Source organism: Neophocaena asiaeorientalis, unplaced genomic scaffold (genome assembly GCF_003031525.2).
Source record: "Neophocaena asiaeorientalis asiaeorientalis breed wild unplaced genomic scaffold, Neophocaena_asiaeorientalis_V1.1 scaffold204, whole genome shotgun sequence".
NCBI classification, from domain to species: Eukaryota; Metazoa; Chordata; class Mammalia; order Artiodactyla; family Phocoenidae; genus Neophocaena; species Neophocaena asiaeorientalis.
Window position 1 is genome coordinate 3783769 of NW_020173922.1, and position 18898 is coordinate 3802666.

The window sequence follows — 18898 nt, forward strand, 5'->3', positions numbered from 1 at the left end:
ATTTGGGCCTAAACTGTGTGCCAGACCCGGTTTTCATGAGGAGAACCAGACGAATCACAGTGCCTACCTTCGTGGAACTCTTAGTTTAGTTGGATTTATAGCCGTTTTTGAAAGAAAATAATTGCACAAATACATAAGTACTTCAAAATGGTGTGAGAGTGCAATGAATGAGGAGTGAGTGAAAACTCTAGAGTGAGACCCAAAGGGTGAACAGGAGTTTGTCAGGAGGGAGCAAAACACATTTGAGGAACTGCAAAAGCTGGTGTGCTGGAGCAAGGTTAGTAATTTATGTGAGAGATAATTGTAGCTTAGAATAGGGTGATGACAGTGCAGATAGAAGTGAATGATATTTGAAGGTTAGAATGGATAGGACTGGATGATGGGTTGGATGAGGAGGAAGTGCAAGAATGACGGCCAGAGTACTGAAATGGGCAAGATGAGGAGCAGGTTGAGGGGGATTATTGAAAGTTTCATCTTGTGCTTATTAAATTTGAGATTGCTTATGAGACATGCCAGTGGTGCTCTCAGGCGGTTGCATTTGTGTGAGCTTTGAATCCTTTTTAAATGTTATTTCAATTTTGTCCACACCTTGGAAATGGGGCTTTTACCCCCATTTCATACATTGGGAAACTCAGGCAAAGAAAGGTAAAAGGGAGTTGCTCAGGTTGGGGACATGGGGGGCAAGTCTTCTTTCCCCCAGCAAATGAATTCCCAGAGTGGAATCTCTTTAGGTTCCATTTTGTAATTTTCAGCATATGTTAACTCATAATATTTATTGTACTTTTACTGGGTGCCATTCACTGTGCTTAGTAATGGACCTTCTTAAATAGTCATAAGCACTGCTTACTGACTGGTTGTCTACCATGTCCTTTGATTTTCCCTACTTCACTCCCTTTGCCCCAATTCCTACTTTTTATGCTAGGTTGCCTTGATTTTCTTTTCCTGCTCATTTTTATGTTTATAGTGTTGCCTCAGGTCCGTGTGTGATGGCTTTACAGGCTTTCTAGACTAGCTCACAGGCTTTTCTTTGTGATACATGCTGAAGTAAGCATGGTGACATCCCAGATGGAATTGCTGTTTGTTAACCTTTGAATCCTTGAAATTTGGTGATTACCAAGATATGCAACTTGTTTCTTTTTTTTTTCAATTTTTATTGGAGTATAGTTGACTTACAATGTTGTGTTAGTTTCTGCTGACAGCAAAGTGAATCAGTTATACATATACATATATCTACTCTTTTGTAGATTCTATTCCCTTATAGGTCATTATAGAGTATTGAGTAGAGTTCCCTGTGCTATATATACAGTAGGTTCTTATTAGTTATCTATGTTATATATAGTAGTGTGTATATGTCATTCCCAGTCTCCCAATTTATCCCTTTCCTCCCCTTTCCCCCTTGGTAACCATAAGTTTGTTTTCTATACCTGTGACTCTATTTCTGTTTTGTAAATAGGTTCATTTGTACCATTTTTTTAGATTCCACATATAAGTGATATCATATGATATTTGTTTTTCTCTCTATGACTTACTTCACTAAGTATGGCAATCTCTAGGTCCATCCATGTGTCTGCAAATCGCATTATTTTGTTCTTTTTTTATGGCTGAGTAATATTCCTGCAATTTCTTTCTTAGAATATTCTAAATCCAGGCAGTTGAACTGTAGCCCTAAAAGCTTACTTGCCTGGTTGCTGCAAATTCACCATCTCTGCACTTAGAGTTGGAAATCAGTGTGTTAGAGACAAAAGCTGGCATGGATCTCTAGCAGAAGTGATTTGGGAGCAATAGAACAGGGATGCTATTTCCTTTGGCAAGGAGGAGGCCATGACCATTCAGTGTTCAGGAGGAACCTCCTGTAATATAACGGTGATAAAGGTTTTTTTCAAAATGTAGAATATATAACCTCTCTAGGCACAGGTTGTCCTCTGAAAAATGAAGGATTTGTTCTTGATGACCTCAGAACTTTTCCCCCAGCTCTAACATTAGGTAATAATTTTAAATATGGGGTATAGGTGACATTCCTAGTAAATAGGTGGGGATTCAGGGGAAAGGAAAGGGATGGATTGTTTTGATGTTGAAAACACCTGTAGCAGCTTGAGAACAAAGTGCTGTTAGGTACAGAATGAAATAATTGGTTGCTAATGTGGAGGCCAGTTTAGGAGTAATCAAGGTGGAGAAGGCGGCAAGGGATGGTTGTGGGAAGGTTTGCTGAGGCAAACCCATGGCTCTTCTGGAAGTCAATGGCGTTGTTAAAGAAAAGTCTGGAGCTAGGAAGTCTTAGGGTTGAGCCTTCACTCTCCTCCTTACCTTGAACAAGTCACTTCTTAAATCTTGCAGAATCTCAGTTTTCTTGTCTGTAAAATGGGGATCCCATCTATTTTGTTGGGACTATTGTTGGATTGAATAATTTGTGTGAAGTTCCTAGTACCATTTACAGCAAGCATGTGTCACCAGTGAATTTTAGTTCTGTTTTTAGTTTTTCCTAATTTGTTCTGTCCTCTTCTGCTGTTTTCTATACTCTTTCTATTGAGGATCTGTGACACTACTCACTTCATCATTCTCTAGCAGAAAATAAGTTTGAAAAACTAAAGGAAGAACAGATCCAAAGTACAATTCTTAGGGATTTTTTCCTCCTGGTGGAAAGAGGGGACCAGTAAAATAGGTCTGTGGGATATTTTCTCCTGCTTCCATGGCTGGTGTGTTAATGATCGTTAGAAATTCAGAACTTTTCAGAGTTAGAGTTTAAAATATTGGGTATTTATAACCCTAACTATATTAGTAGAATGGATGACGTTTTCCTAGGTATCTTAGTAACTGCGTGTGTTTTCCCTGCCCCGTCCATCCATCAAAGAGTTACATATAGTATGTTGTTCAAAAAGAAAAAAAAAATGTTTCTGTGCCTAGAAAAATAAAAAGTAGTTTGAAAAATCTCTGGATTAGACTGTCTCTAAAGTGCTTACAGGTTCATGAAGTAGAGCTCTATAAATAAAGGAATGTGTAGTCTGCCCTCAATTCTTGGCTGTACTTAAGCATAGTGAATTTAAGGAATGCAGTTCTGTAGATTCCATCTTTAAGTAAATAAAAAAATCTTACATAAGTAAAAGTCTATGAAGAAGACCTACATGGTACAATATAAAACTCAAAGGATTGAAGATTTGTGTAAATTGACATAAGGCATAGTTGCTTAATTGTGGAGTGCAGATGTGTGTGAAAGTGACTTGAAATGGGCCAGTGTAAGGTATCATTTCCTCCCCTGTGGACACCTAGTGGTGAAATGTAACCTTTCAGTGGGAAGGGGGACTACAACTAAGGAATGACAGCAGTTTCCTCTCTAGATAACCAAACATCTTTACACTAATTTGTAGTCTTTTTAAATTAAGCAGATATGGACCATTAAATGCTTTATCTTATAATGATTTCCAACTTTAAGAAAATGCACATAGAGAACTTTTTTTCTCATTCTTTCAACTCTAGAAAAATTTATTTTTCTTTTTTTAGAATCCTTGTTCTAGGGAGTACTCACTAGAGCTGGAGTAGGTCTTCCCATAACATGAAAGAATAATTAGCAGAGTGAGATTGAGCCATGCCATTGGACCACCTGGGGAGGAGGTAAGTGCTTAATGTTTCCAGTGCTGCCTGTCTTGACTCAGTAGACATCCTTGTAGAATAGCTAGACAGATGCTAATCTTTTAGTTCAATTCCGTAAATATTTATCGCGTACTAGTTTTCTGTCTAGCAGAGTGCTGGGGTAAGTGCTGAACATTCTTTTTAGATGTAGTGCAGTCATTAAATTAATGGTCTTTTTTTAGGGGAAAAAAGATATAGGAATGTTAAACAAATAGATAACAGTATAAAAGGAGAAGTAGCTGTTTATAGGACTGAGGCAGAAATGAACAAATTGAGCCTGAAACACTTTGCTATATCAGTAAAAAAGGAAAGGAACGAAGACTACTGGGGGTCTTTTTTTTTTTTTTTAAAGTACTTTTAATACCCTGATAGACTTTTGTTTTTTTACTGAGGTATAATTGACGTATAACATCATATTAGTTTCAGCTATACAACATGATTTGATATTTGTATATATTGTGAAGTGATCACAATAAGTCTAGTTAACGTCTATCACCATATATAGTTAAATACTTTTTTTTCTTGTGGTGAGAACTTTTAAGATTTACTCTCTTAGCAACTTGCAAATATGCAATACAGTATAATTAACTACAGTCACCATATTATACATTACATCCCCAAGACTGATTTATTTTATAACTGGAAGTCTATCTTTTTGACTCTCTTCACCCATTTCACTCACCCCCCTATCACTCCCACCCCACCCCCAACCCCACCTCTGGCAACCACCTATCTGTTCTCTGTATACATGAGCTTGTTTTTTTTAAGACTCCATATATAAGTGAGATCATGCGGTATTTGTCTTTCTCTGTCTGACTTATTTCACTTAGCATAATGCCCTCAAATTCCATCCATGTCATCAAAGCAGCACGAATTCATTTTTTTAATGGCTGAATAGTATTCCATTGTATATATACACCACGTCTTCTTTATCCATTCATTCATCAATGGATACTTAGGTTGTTTCCATATCTTGGCTACTGTAAATAATGCTGCAGTGAACATGGAGGTGCATACATCTTTTCAAATTTCTGTTTTTGTTTTCTTTGGATAAATACCCAGAAGTAGAATTTCTGGATCCTGTGGTAGTTCTATTTTTAATTTTTTGAGGAACCTTCATACTCTTTTCCATAGTAGCTGCACCAGTTTACATTTCCAGTCATAGTAAACAAGTGTTCCCTTTTCTCCACATCTATGCCAACACTTGTTATTTCTTGTCTTTTTGATACTAGCCATTCTACAGGTGTGGGGTGATACCTCACTGTGGTTTTGATTTACATTTCCCTGATGATTAGTGATGCTTAGCACCTTTTCATGTACCTTTTGGCCATCTGTGTCTTTGGAAAAATGTCTATTCATGTCTTCTGCCCATTTTTTGATTATTTTTTTGCTATTGGGTTGTATGAGTTCTTTATATATTTTGGGAACTAACTCCTTACCAGATATATGATTTGCAAATATTTTCTCCCATTCAGTAGGTTGCCTTTTCATTTTGTTAATGGTTTCCTTTGCTGTACAGAAGCTTTTTAGTTTGGTGTACCCCCCTTGTTTATTTTTGCTGTTGTTGTTTTTGATTTTGGTGTGAAATCCCAAAAATCCAAGACTGATGTCAAGGAGCTTACTATGTTATCTTATATAAGTTTTATGGTTTCAGGTCTTATGTTCGTGTCTTTAATCCATTTTGAGTTAATTTTTGTGTATGGTGTAAGATAGTGGTCCATTTTCATTCATTTGCATGTGGTTGTCCAGTTTTCCCAACACCATTTATGGAAGATACTGTCCTTTACTAATGGAGTCTTGTCAAAACTAAGCCAGGGGGCTTCCCTGGTGGCGCAGTGGTTGAGAGTCTGCCTGCCGATGCAGGGGACACGGGTTCGTGCCCTGGTCTGGGAGGATTCCACGTGCTGCGGAGCGGCTGGGCCCGTGAGCCATGGCCGCTGAGCCTGTGCATCCGGAGCCTGTGCTCCGCAACGGGAGAGGCCACAGTAGTGAGAGGCCCGCATACCGCAAAAAAAAAAAACAAACTAAGCCAGAAGGAAAAGCCTACCAAGGCCAAAGTTAGAAGAATTTGAGCCTCAGTAAGAATAATTGCAGTGAATTGAAGCACATTAAATAAGTTAAAATCCGTGCGTTCACAAAGACACCCAAGAAATCTCACTGGTCTCACCTTTGATTAATACTACAGATCTAACTCATCCTAAAAACCAGTAAATAAAGAAGCCTTTCCCATATGAACTCTACCTCAGGGTAACTAGTTACTTGTTATGAGGGGAAGTTTCTCACTAGAGAGGTATTTCATATAAAAAAATGAAGAAAAGATAGAAGTAGAATAGTATACCTTTAATAAAATTAGAGATCTAGGGGTAGGTAATGATCATCAGTGGCTGCTAACATCACAAAAGAGCCAACCAGAATTATATACCGTCTGATGAACTAATCTTGTCAAAAAGCTTAACTTGAATCAGATCAAGTGGGGATGGAAGAACATGTTAAATGACATCATAAGAATGCAATCAGTGAAATGTAGAATGTAGATTACAGGACTATAGGACAAGTCGCACAGTTTCTTCAACAAATAAATTGCAAAGCAGAGGAAAAAGAGGCAAGGAAATCTATAGTTTAAAAGAGACTTAAGGGACATATCAACCAATATAGGGTGTGGCCGTTATTGGCTCCTGACTCTTTAACAGTTGAAAAAGTTATGAGACTTCCCTGGCAGTCCAGTGGTTAAGACTCTGCGCTCCCAGTGCAGGGGGCCCGGGTTGAACCCCTAGTCAGGGAACTAAGATCCCGCATGCCACGTGGCGTGGTCAAAAAAAAAAAAAAAGTTTTTGAAAATATCGGGAAATTTTGAACATTCAAGTTTTTGCCGTTAAGGAGTTGTTAATTTTTTTCGATATGATCATGATATTGTTATATTTTATAGAATAACCTTTTTAGAGGTACAATGTTAGAGTAAAATTATGATTTCTGGAATTTGCTTCAAAATAATCCAAAGGAAGATGGGAGAAAATATTAAAAGCTGTAAGTTCCTGAATTGAACATTAAAAAATTGAAAAATAGAGTGTAAGAATTTGAGTGAAACAGCCAGTGTGAGCTGAATGGGGAAGGCTTCATAGAAGAGGGTAGACCAAGGATACCTAAGATATGGAAAGGCAAGACTGGGGAGATGGCTAAAGGCAAGGGGGGACATGGACCAAGGCGTATGGCTTGAATTTAAGTAGTTAGACTAGTAAGGTAGACTGGTTTCCCATTTAGGAAATCTGTGGTTCTTAACCTTTTGGTCACAGATTCCTTCAAGAAATCAGTAAAAGCAATGGACCATTTCCCCAGAAAAATTAATATTTGCAGTCTTGCATTTTACAGTCAGTGGTTTATAGACCCCCTGAAGTCACTCACGTGGACTCCCCACTTCCCAACCATTGCCCCAAATCTCTACGCTCTGGGTTAGGGGCTCCAAGAACCGGTTTAAGAGCTTACGGTTTAGGTGGAACATTTCCTGTTTCCTGTGACCTCACTCAGCATTGAAAGTTTTAATTATTAAAGGTTGGTTCAGCTGCAGTATTCTCTTTAGTGTGAAGATAGATTTCCATTTCCTGACTTACCGCAGCAGAAATGGGATTGATGGTGCATTGTAATTAGGTTTAACAATATGAAATTGGTGATACTCAACCGTTTTTGACCTACTAAAATGGCTGTTGCAATGGTTCTTTCTGTAATTGCTACATTACCTCCTTCACAGGTTGAATAATGTATGTTGCCTTATAGCTCCTCTATCTAGGGCTTTCACTCATTTAATTGTTCTTCTGATACCAGAGGAAGGAAAGGTGGAGACATAGCCCTAACATAGCAGCCTTAGGACTGGAGAATGGAGTCACAGTGGTATCTGAAATAGTGAAGGGTCTTTGCTTTGAAGCAGTTTATTTTCAAAGTTTGAGTTGTCTCTTTACTCCCGATCTTCTCATGTACCATCTGTAAGAACTTGCTTTTCTCTTTACTGCTCCTTCTTGCTATAGAATCCCTAGTATAAACGTTATACTTAAAATTAAGCCACCCCCAGAGATTACTTATTAAAGGTATCTTAAGAATGAAGTGTGGAGCAAAGCGCAGAATTGATATCTTGTTCTCCCTGGTAATTGATGCATTGATTAAGACACAAGACTTACATAGTATCCCTACCAATGATGTGTACATGACGCTGAGCACACGGAAATCACCAGGTGAATCTGAACAAAGGCCTCTTCTGTAAAACAAATGGCCTGTACCCTTCAAAACTATCAACATCATGAAAAGACAAAAAGGCAAAGGAACTATTCTTAGGAAAAGGAGATAGAACTAAATGCCACGTGCAATCTTTGATTTGACCTTAGATGAAAAAGTTGACAATCAGGGAAATTTTTATATGGACTATATATATGGTAGTAGTATATCAGTGCTAAATTTCCTGATTATAATATTTGCGAGGAGAATGTTAAGAGTGCTGAAATATTTAGGCTGAAGTGTCATGTTCAGAAAATATATAGTGAACACGCACAAGTGTGAAAGAGTGCAAATGTGGCAAAATGCAAATTCAATCTAGGTGAATGGTGTTTTGTGTGTGTTCATTATACCGTTCTTTTAATTTTCTTCTTTTAATTTTCTAAGAACAGGTTTGAAATAAAAAGTTGAGGAAAAACTCCACTTGGGTAAATTTTTTCAAGAGTCAGCAACAGAATTGGACTTTTACACCTATGAAGTATAAAAGAGGGTTGCGCATTTATTCTGGTCATTCGTATTCCCCCTTTGCTGGCCCAGGAATACCTCAGGTCACATTTTTAGTCCTCTAAACATTACTATTAATTTCTCCTTAAATTCTTTTCCTAATTAAGACTTATCTTTTACCAGTTAAGTTCTAATTTCTGGGTTTGGTTTGTTGCCCCTAGAACTCTTGACAGAGTATAATTTATACATAAACTTAAATATTAAGGCCTTTCTCTCTCAAATGGAGAAACCAAACCACCCAAGAGTTTTGGACAGTGGGAGAGACTGATTTGACAGAAGATTTGAGTGCTTAAGTGCCAAGCATTGTTCTAATGGAAAATAGCAGTGAACCAAAGTTTCTGGCTTCTTGAAACTTAAAATGGTGGGTCTTAGTCCGTTCAAGCTGCCATAACAAAATAACACAGGCTGGGTAGCTTATAAACAAAATTTATCTTGCAGTTTTGAAGGCTGGAAAATCTGAGATTGGGGTGTCAGCACGGTCAGGTGAGGGCCCTCTTCCAGGTCATAAACTAAAATGTGTCCTCATATGGTGGAAGGGGATCAGGGATTTCTAGAGCCCCTTTTAGTGATCTACCACCTCCCAAAGGCCCCCACCTCCTAATACCATCACTGTAGGAGTTAGGATTTCAACATTGGGATTTGGGGGACCTAAAAATTCAGACCATAGCAATGGGGGGAAAGATAAATTAGGTGGTAATAACTGCTGTGGAGAAAGAGTAGGGTAAGGATAGGAAATGACAGGGACTTGAAGAAGGCAGCATGTTTTATGACATTTCAAAACCTTATGACTAAATTAGAAAAAAAAAAACCCTTATGACTTATGAAAAAAGTGAGGGATGAGTCAGGTAGAAATCTGTGGGAGACTGTCCAAGCAAGGTCAAAGTATAGTACGAGGGTAGGGGAAAAGAAAGGTATTGAGGGGTCAGGTCACATGTGTTGTACTATTGTGTACCAAGTGTGGAGTTTTAAGTTGGGGAAGACAACTGGAATAATCCCAGGAAGTTTTCCTTTTGGGACCTATCAAGCACTTGCACCACAAAAGGAAGACTGTATCTGAATTTATAAATTTTTGTTCAAGGCTGCTTGTGCTGATTATTAGTTTTATTAGAAGGTAACCGAACTACTACTACATATACCACTCATGGCACAGCTTGAGACAGTATCTGTGGGTACCTGCCCAAGCAGCTCTTCTCCCTACCTCTCTAATAGAACCCATTTTGTTCAGGGCATGCTTGGCTCCTCTCACTGATCTCAAAGATGAAATCTTGAATAATATAAACCAGTACCTCTGAATTGGGGTGCTTTGGAAATGCTTGAGAGGCTTAGTTATCACAATGATTGGTAAACACTAGACGCATTTAGTGAGCAAGGGCCAACCAGAGATGCTAATTATCTTCCCCAGCATGCCACAAAACAATACTTCATAAAGAATTACTGCACATCCCACAAGGTTCCCACCAAGTGGTCATGTGGCTGAAAATTTGAGCCTATTATTTCGCATATGAAACCTCAAGAAGCTTTTAAAAGGGTGTTAATAAACAATTTTCCAGAAACATAATTATCACATAAACAATCTCAATTTTTAAGAAATAATTATTAAAACTAAAGTGAGTTCTAAGATGCAGTCACCTTCCTGGTTCTGAAGTTGTTAGCATGTGATATTTAGAACTACATTAGAGAAATTAGGACAAGGCAACTCACTGAGGATGAAAAAGCAAAACTATAGAATCTGGGTTCCTGTTATTATTGAGCCACTGAAATCACCTTAGAACTTAATACTAGACGTGTTTCATTACTGTAAGCCAATTCTGGTTGGACTTATTTAGAGCAGAGAGCAGCCTGGAAATAGGAGGCCTGATTTTCATGTTAGAGATCTAAAGACTATTTCAACATTCCAAACCTCAGATGGGGCTAGGGAGAGAAAAAAAAAAAAAGCCTCCTCTGAACCAGACTTGTCTTTGGTGATAATGCTTATTATTATACCGGCCTTCCCAAGTTTTCAATTTGTTAGAAATTCAAATGCCAGTGTTAGAAAATCCTGTATCAAGGTCAGGGAGTTGGGAAATGTGATTCATGTCATATTTCTGAAGCTAAATCTCAGGGCCTCACCCCTCACAGACAAGAGATCAAAATGCTTTTCCTATTTATTTTTTTAAAAATCCAGAATGGATCAAAAAGAACAGTCATCAGAGATACAGGTGCCACTGACACAGGCCAAAGGGTAGCTAGGAAAGTATGCCTTCAGAAAGTTTGGGAGACTTGTGTTTTAGAAGCTGGACCTCACATCAATAGCTAGCTTAGTTTTCCATTGATTTAGCTTCCCTGCCCTATCTCCAAACATGGCACAGCTGTCTTGCCTTGCAAGGCCTCAGTTGAAGAACTCCATATACACACAGGCTGGTACAGCAGTACTTAGGTAACTAGAAGGATCTCATCCCCCTATGGTCTCATTCCAGACCTGTCTTCAGTGTGTGAGATGGCTTCACCCCTTTGAAAATACAGCTACTTCAGCACAAAACAACGTTAAATCTTTTCCCCCCATCTTACATGCAGCTGAAAAAGAATGACAGGCTAGGGACAGAATACTGTGAACTTTGTACTGTTGGGAATTATCACTTGTTAAATGATCATTAGCTAATGGTCACGAAATTTACATATTCAGGAAATTATATAGAGAGTACTGCAAAAACACAGTAGAAGACTGAAGTTTTGCCCATTTCAGCTCAGGAAATCCCTTCACTCCCAAGCATCATAATAATGTTGTCCTTTCAACTCCAAAGTTTGCTGCTGTTACTGTTTCTCTTCCTTTTGATCTTCCTTTTGCTCCCCAGTGCCAGAACTTCCAGAGCCTTCCCGCTCAGATGCCATCTATAAGAAAACATTTGAGAATCACTTGTTTAATTTTTAAGGGTGACAGTTTGTTCTCTGATGAACTAAAAACGAAAAAGCCATATCCTGCCTGTTCCACTCTCCCAGTTTTAGTGATTTCTTCCCTTTGACCTCACCCTCCCTCCCTCCCTCCCACCCAATCCTGTTTCACTGTCTTTTCGAGCGAGGAGCTCCCTCATTTTGGAAATCTCTTCTTTTAGCTTGTGGCACTTAAAAACAAAACAACACCAGACCCTCACTTTTTCTGGTTCTTATCCCATAACACACAGCAGAATGTTGAGAAACATTTTTTAAAAACTAAATTCCTAAAAAAAAAACTAAATTCCTATCAAGACCCACACAGAAAAATGACCTTCACTGACATTGGTGACGATGCCTCCCAACTTCTTGAGCTATTTTAAAAGAGGGTTTACCTCATCAGCAGGCAATTGGTCCTTGAATTCTTCCATCTTGGTTTCTGTGTCATGAATGATTCCTTCAGCCATATTAACTGCTTCAACTCGTTCCTAAGAGAAATTAAAAATGTAGTATGAATGAAGACTTCCCAATCAACTAGTTGGCTGAATGTCCTCATTAAGACAACATGAAAACTGCTACATACAGTTAACAGAGTATGAACAGTTAAGAGGGAGAAATCACTGTGGTCTGAGATGTCTGTAAGAAGTTTTAGCTGCATTCTGTAACATGAAAATTTTGATATGGGAAGACTGAGAATAAATAAGAAAGGCATTTCACATAGAAGTTATGAGCAAAGTAATCACCTTCTTTCGCCGGTCTTCCTCAGCATACTTCTCTGCATTTTTAACCATATTTTCAATATCATCTTTGCTTAACCCACCGGAAGACTGGATCACAACTATAGTGAAAAGAAGGCACCTCATTACTTCCCAGGAAAACTATATGCTTCTTCCTCTACTGTATTAAGAAAAAGAATCCTCCTCTTCAAAGTAGCTGTCTTGATGTGCATTATGAAGAAGGGGAATATCCTATTGTTCTACAATAAGCAGAGGGAAACCAAGGGTCTAAAATATACAGAGAACAACTAACTGTCCTACCTACCAAAACTTCAGCAATCCAGAGGCTCAGTGCTTGCCTTTTTTGGGGGAATAAACACCATACCTGGGGCTTCCCTGGTGGTGCAGTGGTTAAGAATCCGCCTGCCAATGCAGGGGACACGGGTTTGAGCCCTGGTCCGGGAAGATCCCACATGCCGTGGGGCAACTGGGCCCGTGAGCCACAACTACTGAGCCTGCGTGTCTGGAGCCTGCGCTCCACAACGAGAGGCCGCGACAGTGAGAGGCCCGCGCACCGCGATGAAAAGTGGGCCCTGCTCGCCGCAACTAGTGAAAGCCCTCGCATAGAAACGAAGACCCAACACAGCCAAAAATAAATAAATAAATTAAAAAAAAAAAACAAAAAAACAAAAAAAAAACACCATACCTGTTAATGTGACACTGATAACTGAGGAGAAAGAGGGCAAAGAGGACTCATCATCCTCCCCTGAGGCTAAGGGAAAAGATAATGCCCAATCTAGAGGGTCTAGTTCCCAACAGAGAAAAATCCCTCACCTCACTCTTACAGTCTTAATAAATAAGAGTACTTACTCTGCTGCTCACGTCCTGTACCCTTATCTTTGGCAGAAACATGTACAATCCCATTGGCATCAATGTCAAATGTAACTTCAATCTGAGGGACTCCACGAGGGGCTGGGGGAATCCCAATCTAGAATAAATAAATACCAGAGTAAGCTCCTCTCACAAAGGGGTCCAGTGCTCTATTTCCAAAACCTATATGGTATTCTGGGGAAGAAATTACTTGGTTTCTGGGAGGAACAAGTGAAACTTTGACTTAAATGTACAAAAACATGAGTTTGTCGGTGAGGGTGGTAATTTCATTGCTGCTTGAAATAAACAGGACTCATACTAGTGAAGGCTGGCTATAGCAAGTAACCACAATGGCTTTATGTACCTAAGGATACACAATGCGTGAAGAGTAAACTCTTCAATCATTCATCCCAATAAGCAATAAGCGATGCTGACTAGAAGCCAGTAACAAGGGACTTCCCTGGCAGTCCAGTGGTTAAGACTCTGCACTTCCATTGCAGAGGGCATAGGTTCAATCCCTGGTCAGGGAACTAAGACCCCACATGCCACAGAGCATGGCCAAAAAAAAACAGACGATGACAAAGTAGCAGCCAATAACAATATCAAATGTCTTTAAAAGTAGTAAAATAGTAATCAGGAATTTCTTCTAATAAGCACTGTTTATGAACATTTCCCTGGCTCTTACAAGCTTCTTTATTTAGTTCCTAAGGCACAAGAAGCAGGGCTTTCAGGTAAAAACTGAAGCCATGGTTATCCAGTTGCAGAATTCATTTGAATACTATGCTAAGATAACACAGACTACATCTGTCAGCAGTTTATGGTAGCATTAGGGGTTAGAATAGTGTAACTTCACCATAAAAAAATGAACATAACATTCATGATTCCCAATACCTACCAAAGTAAACTGTCCAAGAAGTTTGTTGTCTCCAGCCATCTCTCTCTCACCCTGACACACTTTAATCTCCACTTGAGTCTGTCCATCAGCAGCTGTAGAAAACACCTAGGGAGAAAAAGGAAACTTGCTGGGTTGGCAGCCTGATTTTTTTTTTTTCCAGCCTGTTCCCCCTTACAAAGTGCAACAAACCAGGAAGAAATTCACCTCCCAACACTGGAAGAATCCTAATGTACACTATGTTCAGAACAAAGGCTTATGTCTTTACAGAGAACAGGAGTAGGATTAGCACAGCAAAAGGGCATACAATAGCTATTGTTTTCAGCTAAGCAAATGCATTGTACAAAGACGCAGCATTAGCACAGAAGGCCTCAAGAGAAGGAGCTATAAAAAGCGAGATGCTGAAACATGCTCATCCAGAGAAATGGGTCAGAGAGAGGACATTTATTTTATGCTCATAGTCACAGGAAATCACCACACACTTCAGAATGATGTGTTGGCAATACATCACTTCAAACATAGCAACAGCCATAGTTCTTTCAGAAAAACACCAAATCTGAGAAAGGAAGTAATTCTTAATCTAAGACCAAGCCATTGCCCAAATAATCCTGGCTTGATATCTCAGAACCCCTATCGTTCTCCAGGAAGACAAGCAAACTCCCTTAGTCTCAGCCACGCCATTCTTTTTACTGCCTTTGAGAACAGAAGAGTATAGGAATTCAGTCTCAAATGATGAGGCTCCTTCTGGCAATTATTATCCTGAGAAGGAGAGACTATTGATGACTTCCCTAAAATTATCACCACTGGCTGACAGAAAGAGAACTTTTCTAGGAACAAAAGAGAACGAAGGACAAGATTCTTACCACCCCTCCACATTCAACTAGTATGGACTACAAAGCAAAAAAGAAAGTTTTCTAGGAAAAGCTCACAGAAGTGGCTACAATCACATCCTCACAGAACCTAGTATCTCTGTGACAAAGTAGGGTGGGGTGGCTTTTACCTGGCTCTTCTTGGTTGGAATAGTGGTGTTCCTGTTAATAAGCTTGGTGAAGACACCTCCCAGAGTCTCAATACCCAGAGACAGGGGAGTGACATCCAAGAGTAGCACATCTGTGACATCACCAGCCAACACACCTCCCTGAATGGCAGCTCCAATGGCCACAGCCTCATCAGGATTGACAGCTTTACTTGGGGCTCGGCCAAAGAGATCCTGCACGGTCTGCTGAACCTGAGCACCAAGAAAAAAGAACCTTGTCACTCACTACTCAGGGCAATTGCCTGAGAAAGGGAGAGTAGCACGACAGGGTGCTTCAGATCCAAGAACGTTTACTCAAATTATTTTGTAGTTGAGTTCTTGTTAATGAGTTAAGTATATTATTTGGTTACACATATACTTTACTCTTGAGTATCTCATTCATAGCCCTTTTAAATTTGGGAACAATTTGCCTAAATTTTTAAATCTGGTTTCCCAAGCAATACATCAAATTAGAAATACAAGGTACAAGGCAAGGGGACTTAATTTGTATAGTCCAAGTCCTCTTCTACATGTCAACTAAAAATCAGCTTAACAGAAGCAGTAGTAATTCAATACTGGTGCAAGTATGAGGCATGTTTTCCCCTCCTGCTTATTTTACTAATGCTAGGAAAAAGTTCTATTTGAGTAACATCTGGGATAATTTGTTAACATAAAAATATCTGCCTGGTTCAAAGCCTCTCCTTTCCGCTTCAGATTTATTGTATGCATCATTTTCCTAAGCACAAGTACTCCAAAGGAAAAATTATGAAAATCAAGGCCCAAGATAGTTCTGTTCAAGCTATAAAGCAAGAATTACACCATCAACAGGTTCTGTGCTCAGTTATTAGTTTTCCACACACCTGTCTTTTCAGAATGATGTGTTGATAAAATGCATCATTGCACAAATCTCTGTTGAAGAGATGCCTTTAGAAACCCCAAACACTATACTGCAAAACACATGTCCAAAATTGCCCATAGAGGCTAGTTAATACCAGGATGTTAAGCTGTCTCTGACCGCAAACTTTGTTTCATTCCTAAAAATTCTATAAAACTGAAGTTCAGGATCCTCCTTGCTACTACCCCAAAGACATCCCCCACCATCCTGATCCTTTTTTTAAAATACCCTTTAAGAACTCTTTAGCAAGGGCACAAATTCATCCACCTTTCAGGTCAGCGTGGTAGAAAGGCCACATATTCATGTCCCTACACAACATAAGCCATATGTTATCTCCTAATAAATCATTATGTGTTGGCCCTCTCTGCGCTCTATATCAAGAATGCCATGGGTCCTTACCTTGGGCATCCTAGTCATGCCACCAACCAGAATCACTTCTCCTATGTCACTTTTGCTGACTTCTGCATCTTGCATGGCTTTTTGGCATGGAGCTATGGTCCTTCTGATTAGATCAGTAACAATCCCCTCAAACTGAGCCCGGGTCAGCTTCATATTCAAATGCTTGGGTCCAGAGGCATCCATTGTAAGGTATGGCAAATTGATGTCAGTCTGCAAAGGAAGCAGGGAAACCAGTAGTGAAGTCTCTTTATTACTTCAATTAAAGACTATACCCTAGGAAAGAAAGACTCTGAAAGCCACAGTGAGGGTCAGACATTTAAATGAACGGCCACCAAAGACAGTGACTCTTTAAGATTCAACCTCTTATCTTCCCAGAAGTAAACACTATAAATCTGTTATTAACAATGAAGAAAGGAATAGAGAAGCAGGAAAAATCCCCATTCAGGTGAAGAACAGTCTGTCCTGCTATTAAAAATATATTAAGGGGCTTCCCTGGTGGCGCAGTGGTTGAGAGTCTGCCTGCCGATGCAGGGGACACGGGTTCATGCCCCGGTCTGGGAAGATCCCACATGCTGCGGAGTGGCTGGGCCCATGAGCCATGGCCGCTGAGCCTGCGCGTCTGGAGCCTGTGCTCCGCAACGGGAGAGGCCACAGCAGTGAGAGGCCCGCGTACCACCAAAAAAAAAAAAAAAACAATATATATATATATAGAATCACACTACTGTTTTCTTTTACCAAGTTTTAAAAAATTTCCTTGCACATTAAGAAAAATGTGAAAGGTATGCTCTGAACCAAATAATCTGCCACCAAACCAGGGCTTTTCAAGTTTCAGGAAGATGGTTAAGAAACCTACAACAAAAATGCTAAAGAGAAGTACAAGGACTGACTACTGCTATCACATCCCCAGAAAGTAGCTAACACTGCTACAGTCACACGATGTAACATACAGTATTTAATAAGCCTAAAATCCTGATAAGGCATGGATTAAGACTATTTAGACTAACAAAACTCATTACTAAACATGCAGAAACAGATGTCTCGGGGTGAACCCCCAGGAAAAGAGTTTGTGTATGCTGCCCCTCCAACTTCACAAAGCAAGGCCAACAGGGAATAAAGACTGAAGGGAGCAAATCCTTAACCAGCTTTCTTCAGGTAGAGTACCTTGGACAGATAAATGCTTTACAGGGAGAATCAACACATCTTTTGTAAATGATATTGGATATAGTTTCAAGAACACCAATAACAATTTTCTCTTTCTTTGCAAAATGTTAACAAACCGCATCAGTAAATAAAATTATCTACAGTAATGCAATCCAACAGAACTTTCTGTGGCAATGGGAATGTTCTCTATCTCTGCTTTTCGATCCAGCGGCCACTAGTCACATGTGGCTGAATACTTGAAATACAGCTAGTGGAACTGAGAAATGGAATTCTTAAAAATTGTATTTAATTTTAAATAGCCACATGTAGCTACTGTATTAGTGCAGTTCTATATGCTATAATGACCAGGTGAAAAACTCCAGGGTTCTCCACCCTCGAAAGCCAGTTCCAACATGAAGTTCTGTCCCTCTTCTCTCTCAATTCCAATCATGTATCTCTCACTACCACACTCTGGTCCAAGTCCTTCCTCTCTCACCACCTGGTGTGCTGCAATAGCCTCCCAACATTTTCCCACACCCACTCAGGCTGCCACAAAGAGCACTCCACCTCAGAGTGCTTTCACCAAATCTGACCATGTTACTGGCCCACCTTAAAAACTTTCAGTAGTCTGTTGTCATTGTCTCAGGAAAGATACCAAATCCCCAATCTATAAAGCCCCTAGCCTTATCTTCTATGCTCCTCCTGCCAGTCTAGTCTGTACTTCAGCCACACTGACCCTTACTCAGGTCTTTACCCGAGAATCTCATACTTGCCTGACCCTTTATCTCTTCCTGATTAACTCACCTTACAGAAGCTCTCCTAATTATGTCAAACACCTGTCAAGTTCCTTTATTATAAATCTAACTTTGCCTTTTTAAAAAAACAAAATACATACATACATTTAGAATACCACTTACTATTTACTACACATTGTCCTAAGCATGTTATATGTATTAATTTACTAATCCTCTCAACTCTAAGGGGGAATGGAGCACTAATTATCCTCATTTTATAGACAAGAAAACAGAAATGTTAAGTAATTCATTCAAGGTCACACAGCTAATAAGTAATGAAATAAGGACTTCATCTCCACCAGTCTGCTTGCAGAGTAACTCTTTTTTTTTTTAATTTATTTTTTTGGCTGCGTTGGGTCTTCGTTGCTGCGCGCGGGGTCTACTCTTCATTGCGGTGTGTGGGCTTCTCATTGCGGTGGCTTCTCTTGTTGCGGAGCACAGGCTCTAGGTGCGTGGCCTTCAGTAGCTGTAGCACGCGGGCTCTAGAGCGCAGACTCAGTAGTTGTGGTGCACGGGCTTAGTTGCTCTGCGGCATGTGGGATCTTCCCGGACTGGGGCTCAAACTCGCGTCCCCTGCATTGGCAGGCAGATTCTTAACCACTGTGCCACCAGGGAAGCCCCAGAGTAACTCTTATCCTCTACATTACTTCTGACATTTACTAATATAATGTTCTCGGGCTTCCCTGGTGGCGCAGTGGTTGAGAGTCCGCCTGCCGAAGCACGGGACACGGGTTCGTGCCCCGGTCCGGGAAGATCCCACATGCCGTGGAGCGGCTGGGCCCATGAGCCATGGCCGCTGGGCCTGCGCATCGGAGCCTGTGCTCTGCAACGGGAGAGGCCACAACATTGAGAGGCCCGCATACAGCAAAAAAAAAAAAAAAAAAA

General features: G+C 39.9%; 1 protein-coding gene and 1 non-coding gene across 2 annotated transcripts in view; both read right to left on the reverse strand.

Moving 5' to 3' along the window:
• Positions 1 to 8355: 8355 nt before the first annotated feature.
• HSPA9 (heat shock protein family A (Hsp70) member 9) overlaps positions 8356 to 18898 on the reverse strand; it is an 18560-nt gene continuing 8017 nt past the window's right edge. The window contains 8 exon segments of the mRNA XM_024752242.1: positions 8356 to 11310; positions 11391 to 11483; positions 11688 to 11780; positions 12036 to 12130; positions 12879 to 12996; positions 13774 to 13878; positions 14771 to 14998; positions 16080 to 16289. Coding sequence (XP_024608010.1) covers positions 11176 to 11310; positions 11391 to 11483; positions 11688 to 11780; positions 12036 to 12130; positions 12879 to 12996; positions 13774 to 13878; positions 14771 to 14998; positions 16080 to 16289 — 1077 coding nt within the window. The 3' untranslated portion in view covers positions 8356 to 11175.
• LOC112404497 (small nucleolar RNA SNORD63) lies at positions 15618 to 15688 on the reverse strand. Its single transcript, XR_003004102.1, has one exon. It is a non-coding gene; the product is annotated as a small nucleolar RNA SNORD63 (small nucleolar RNA).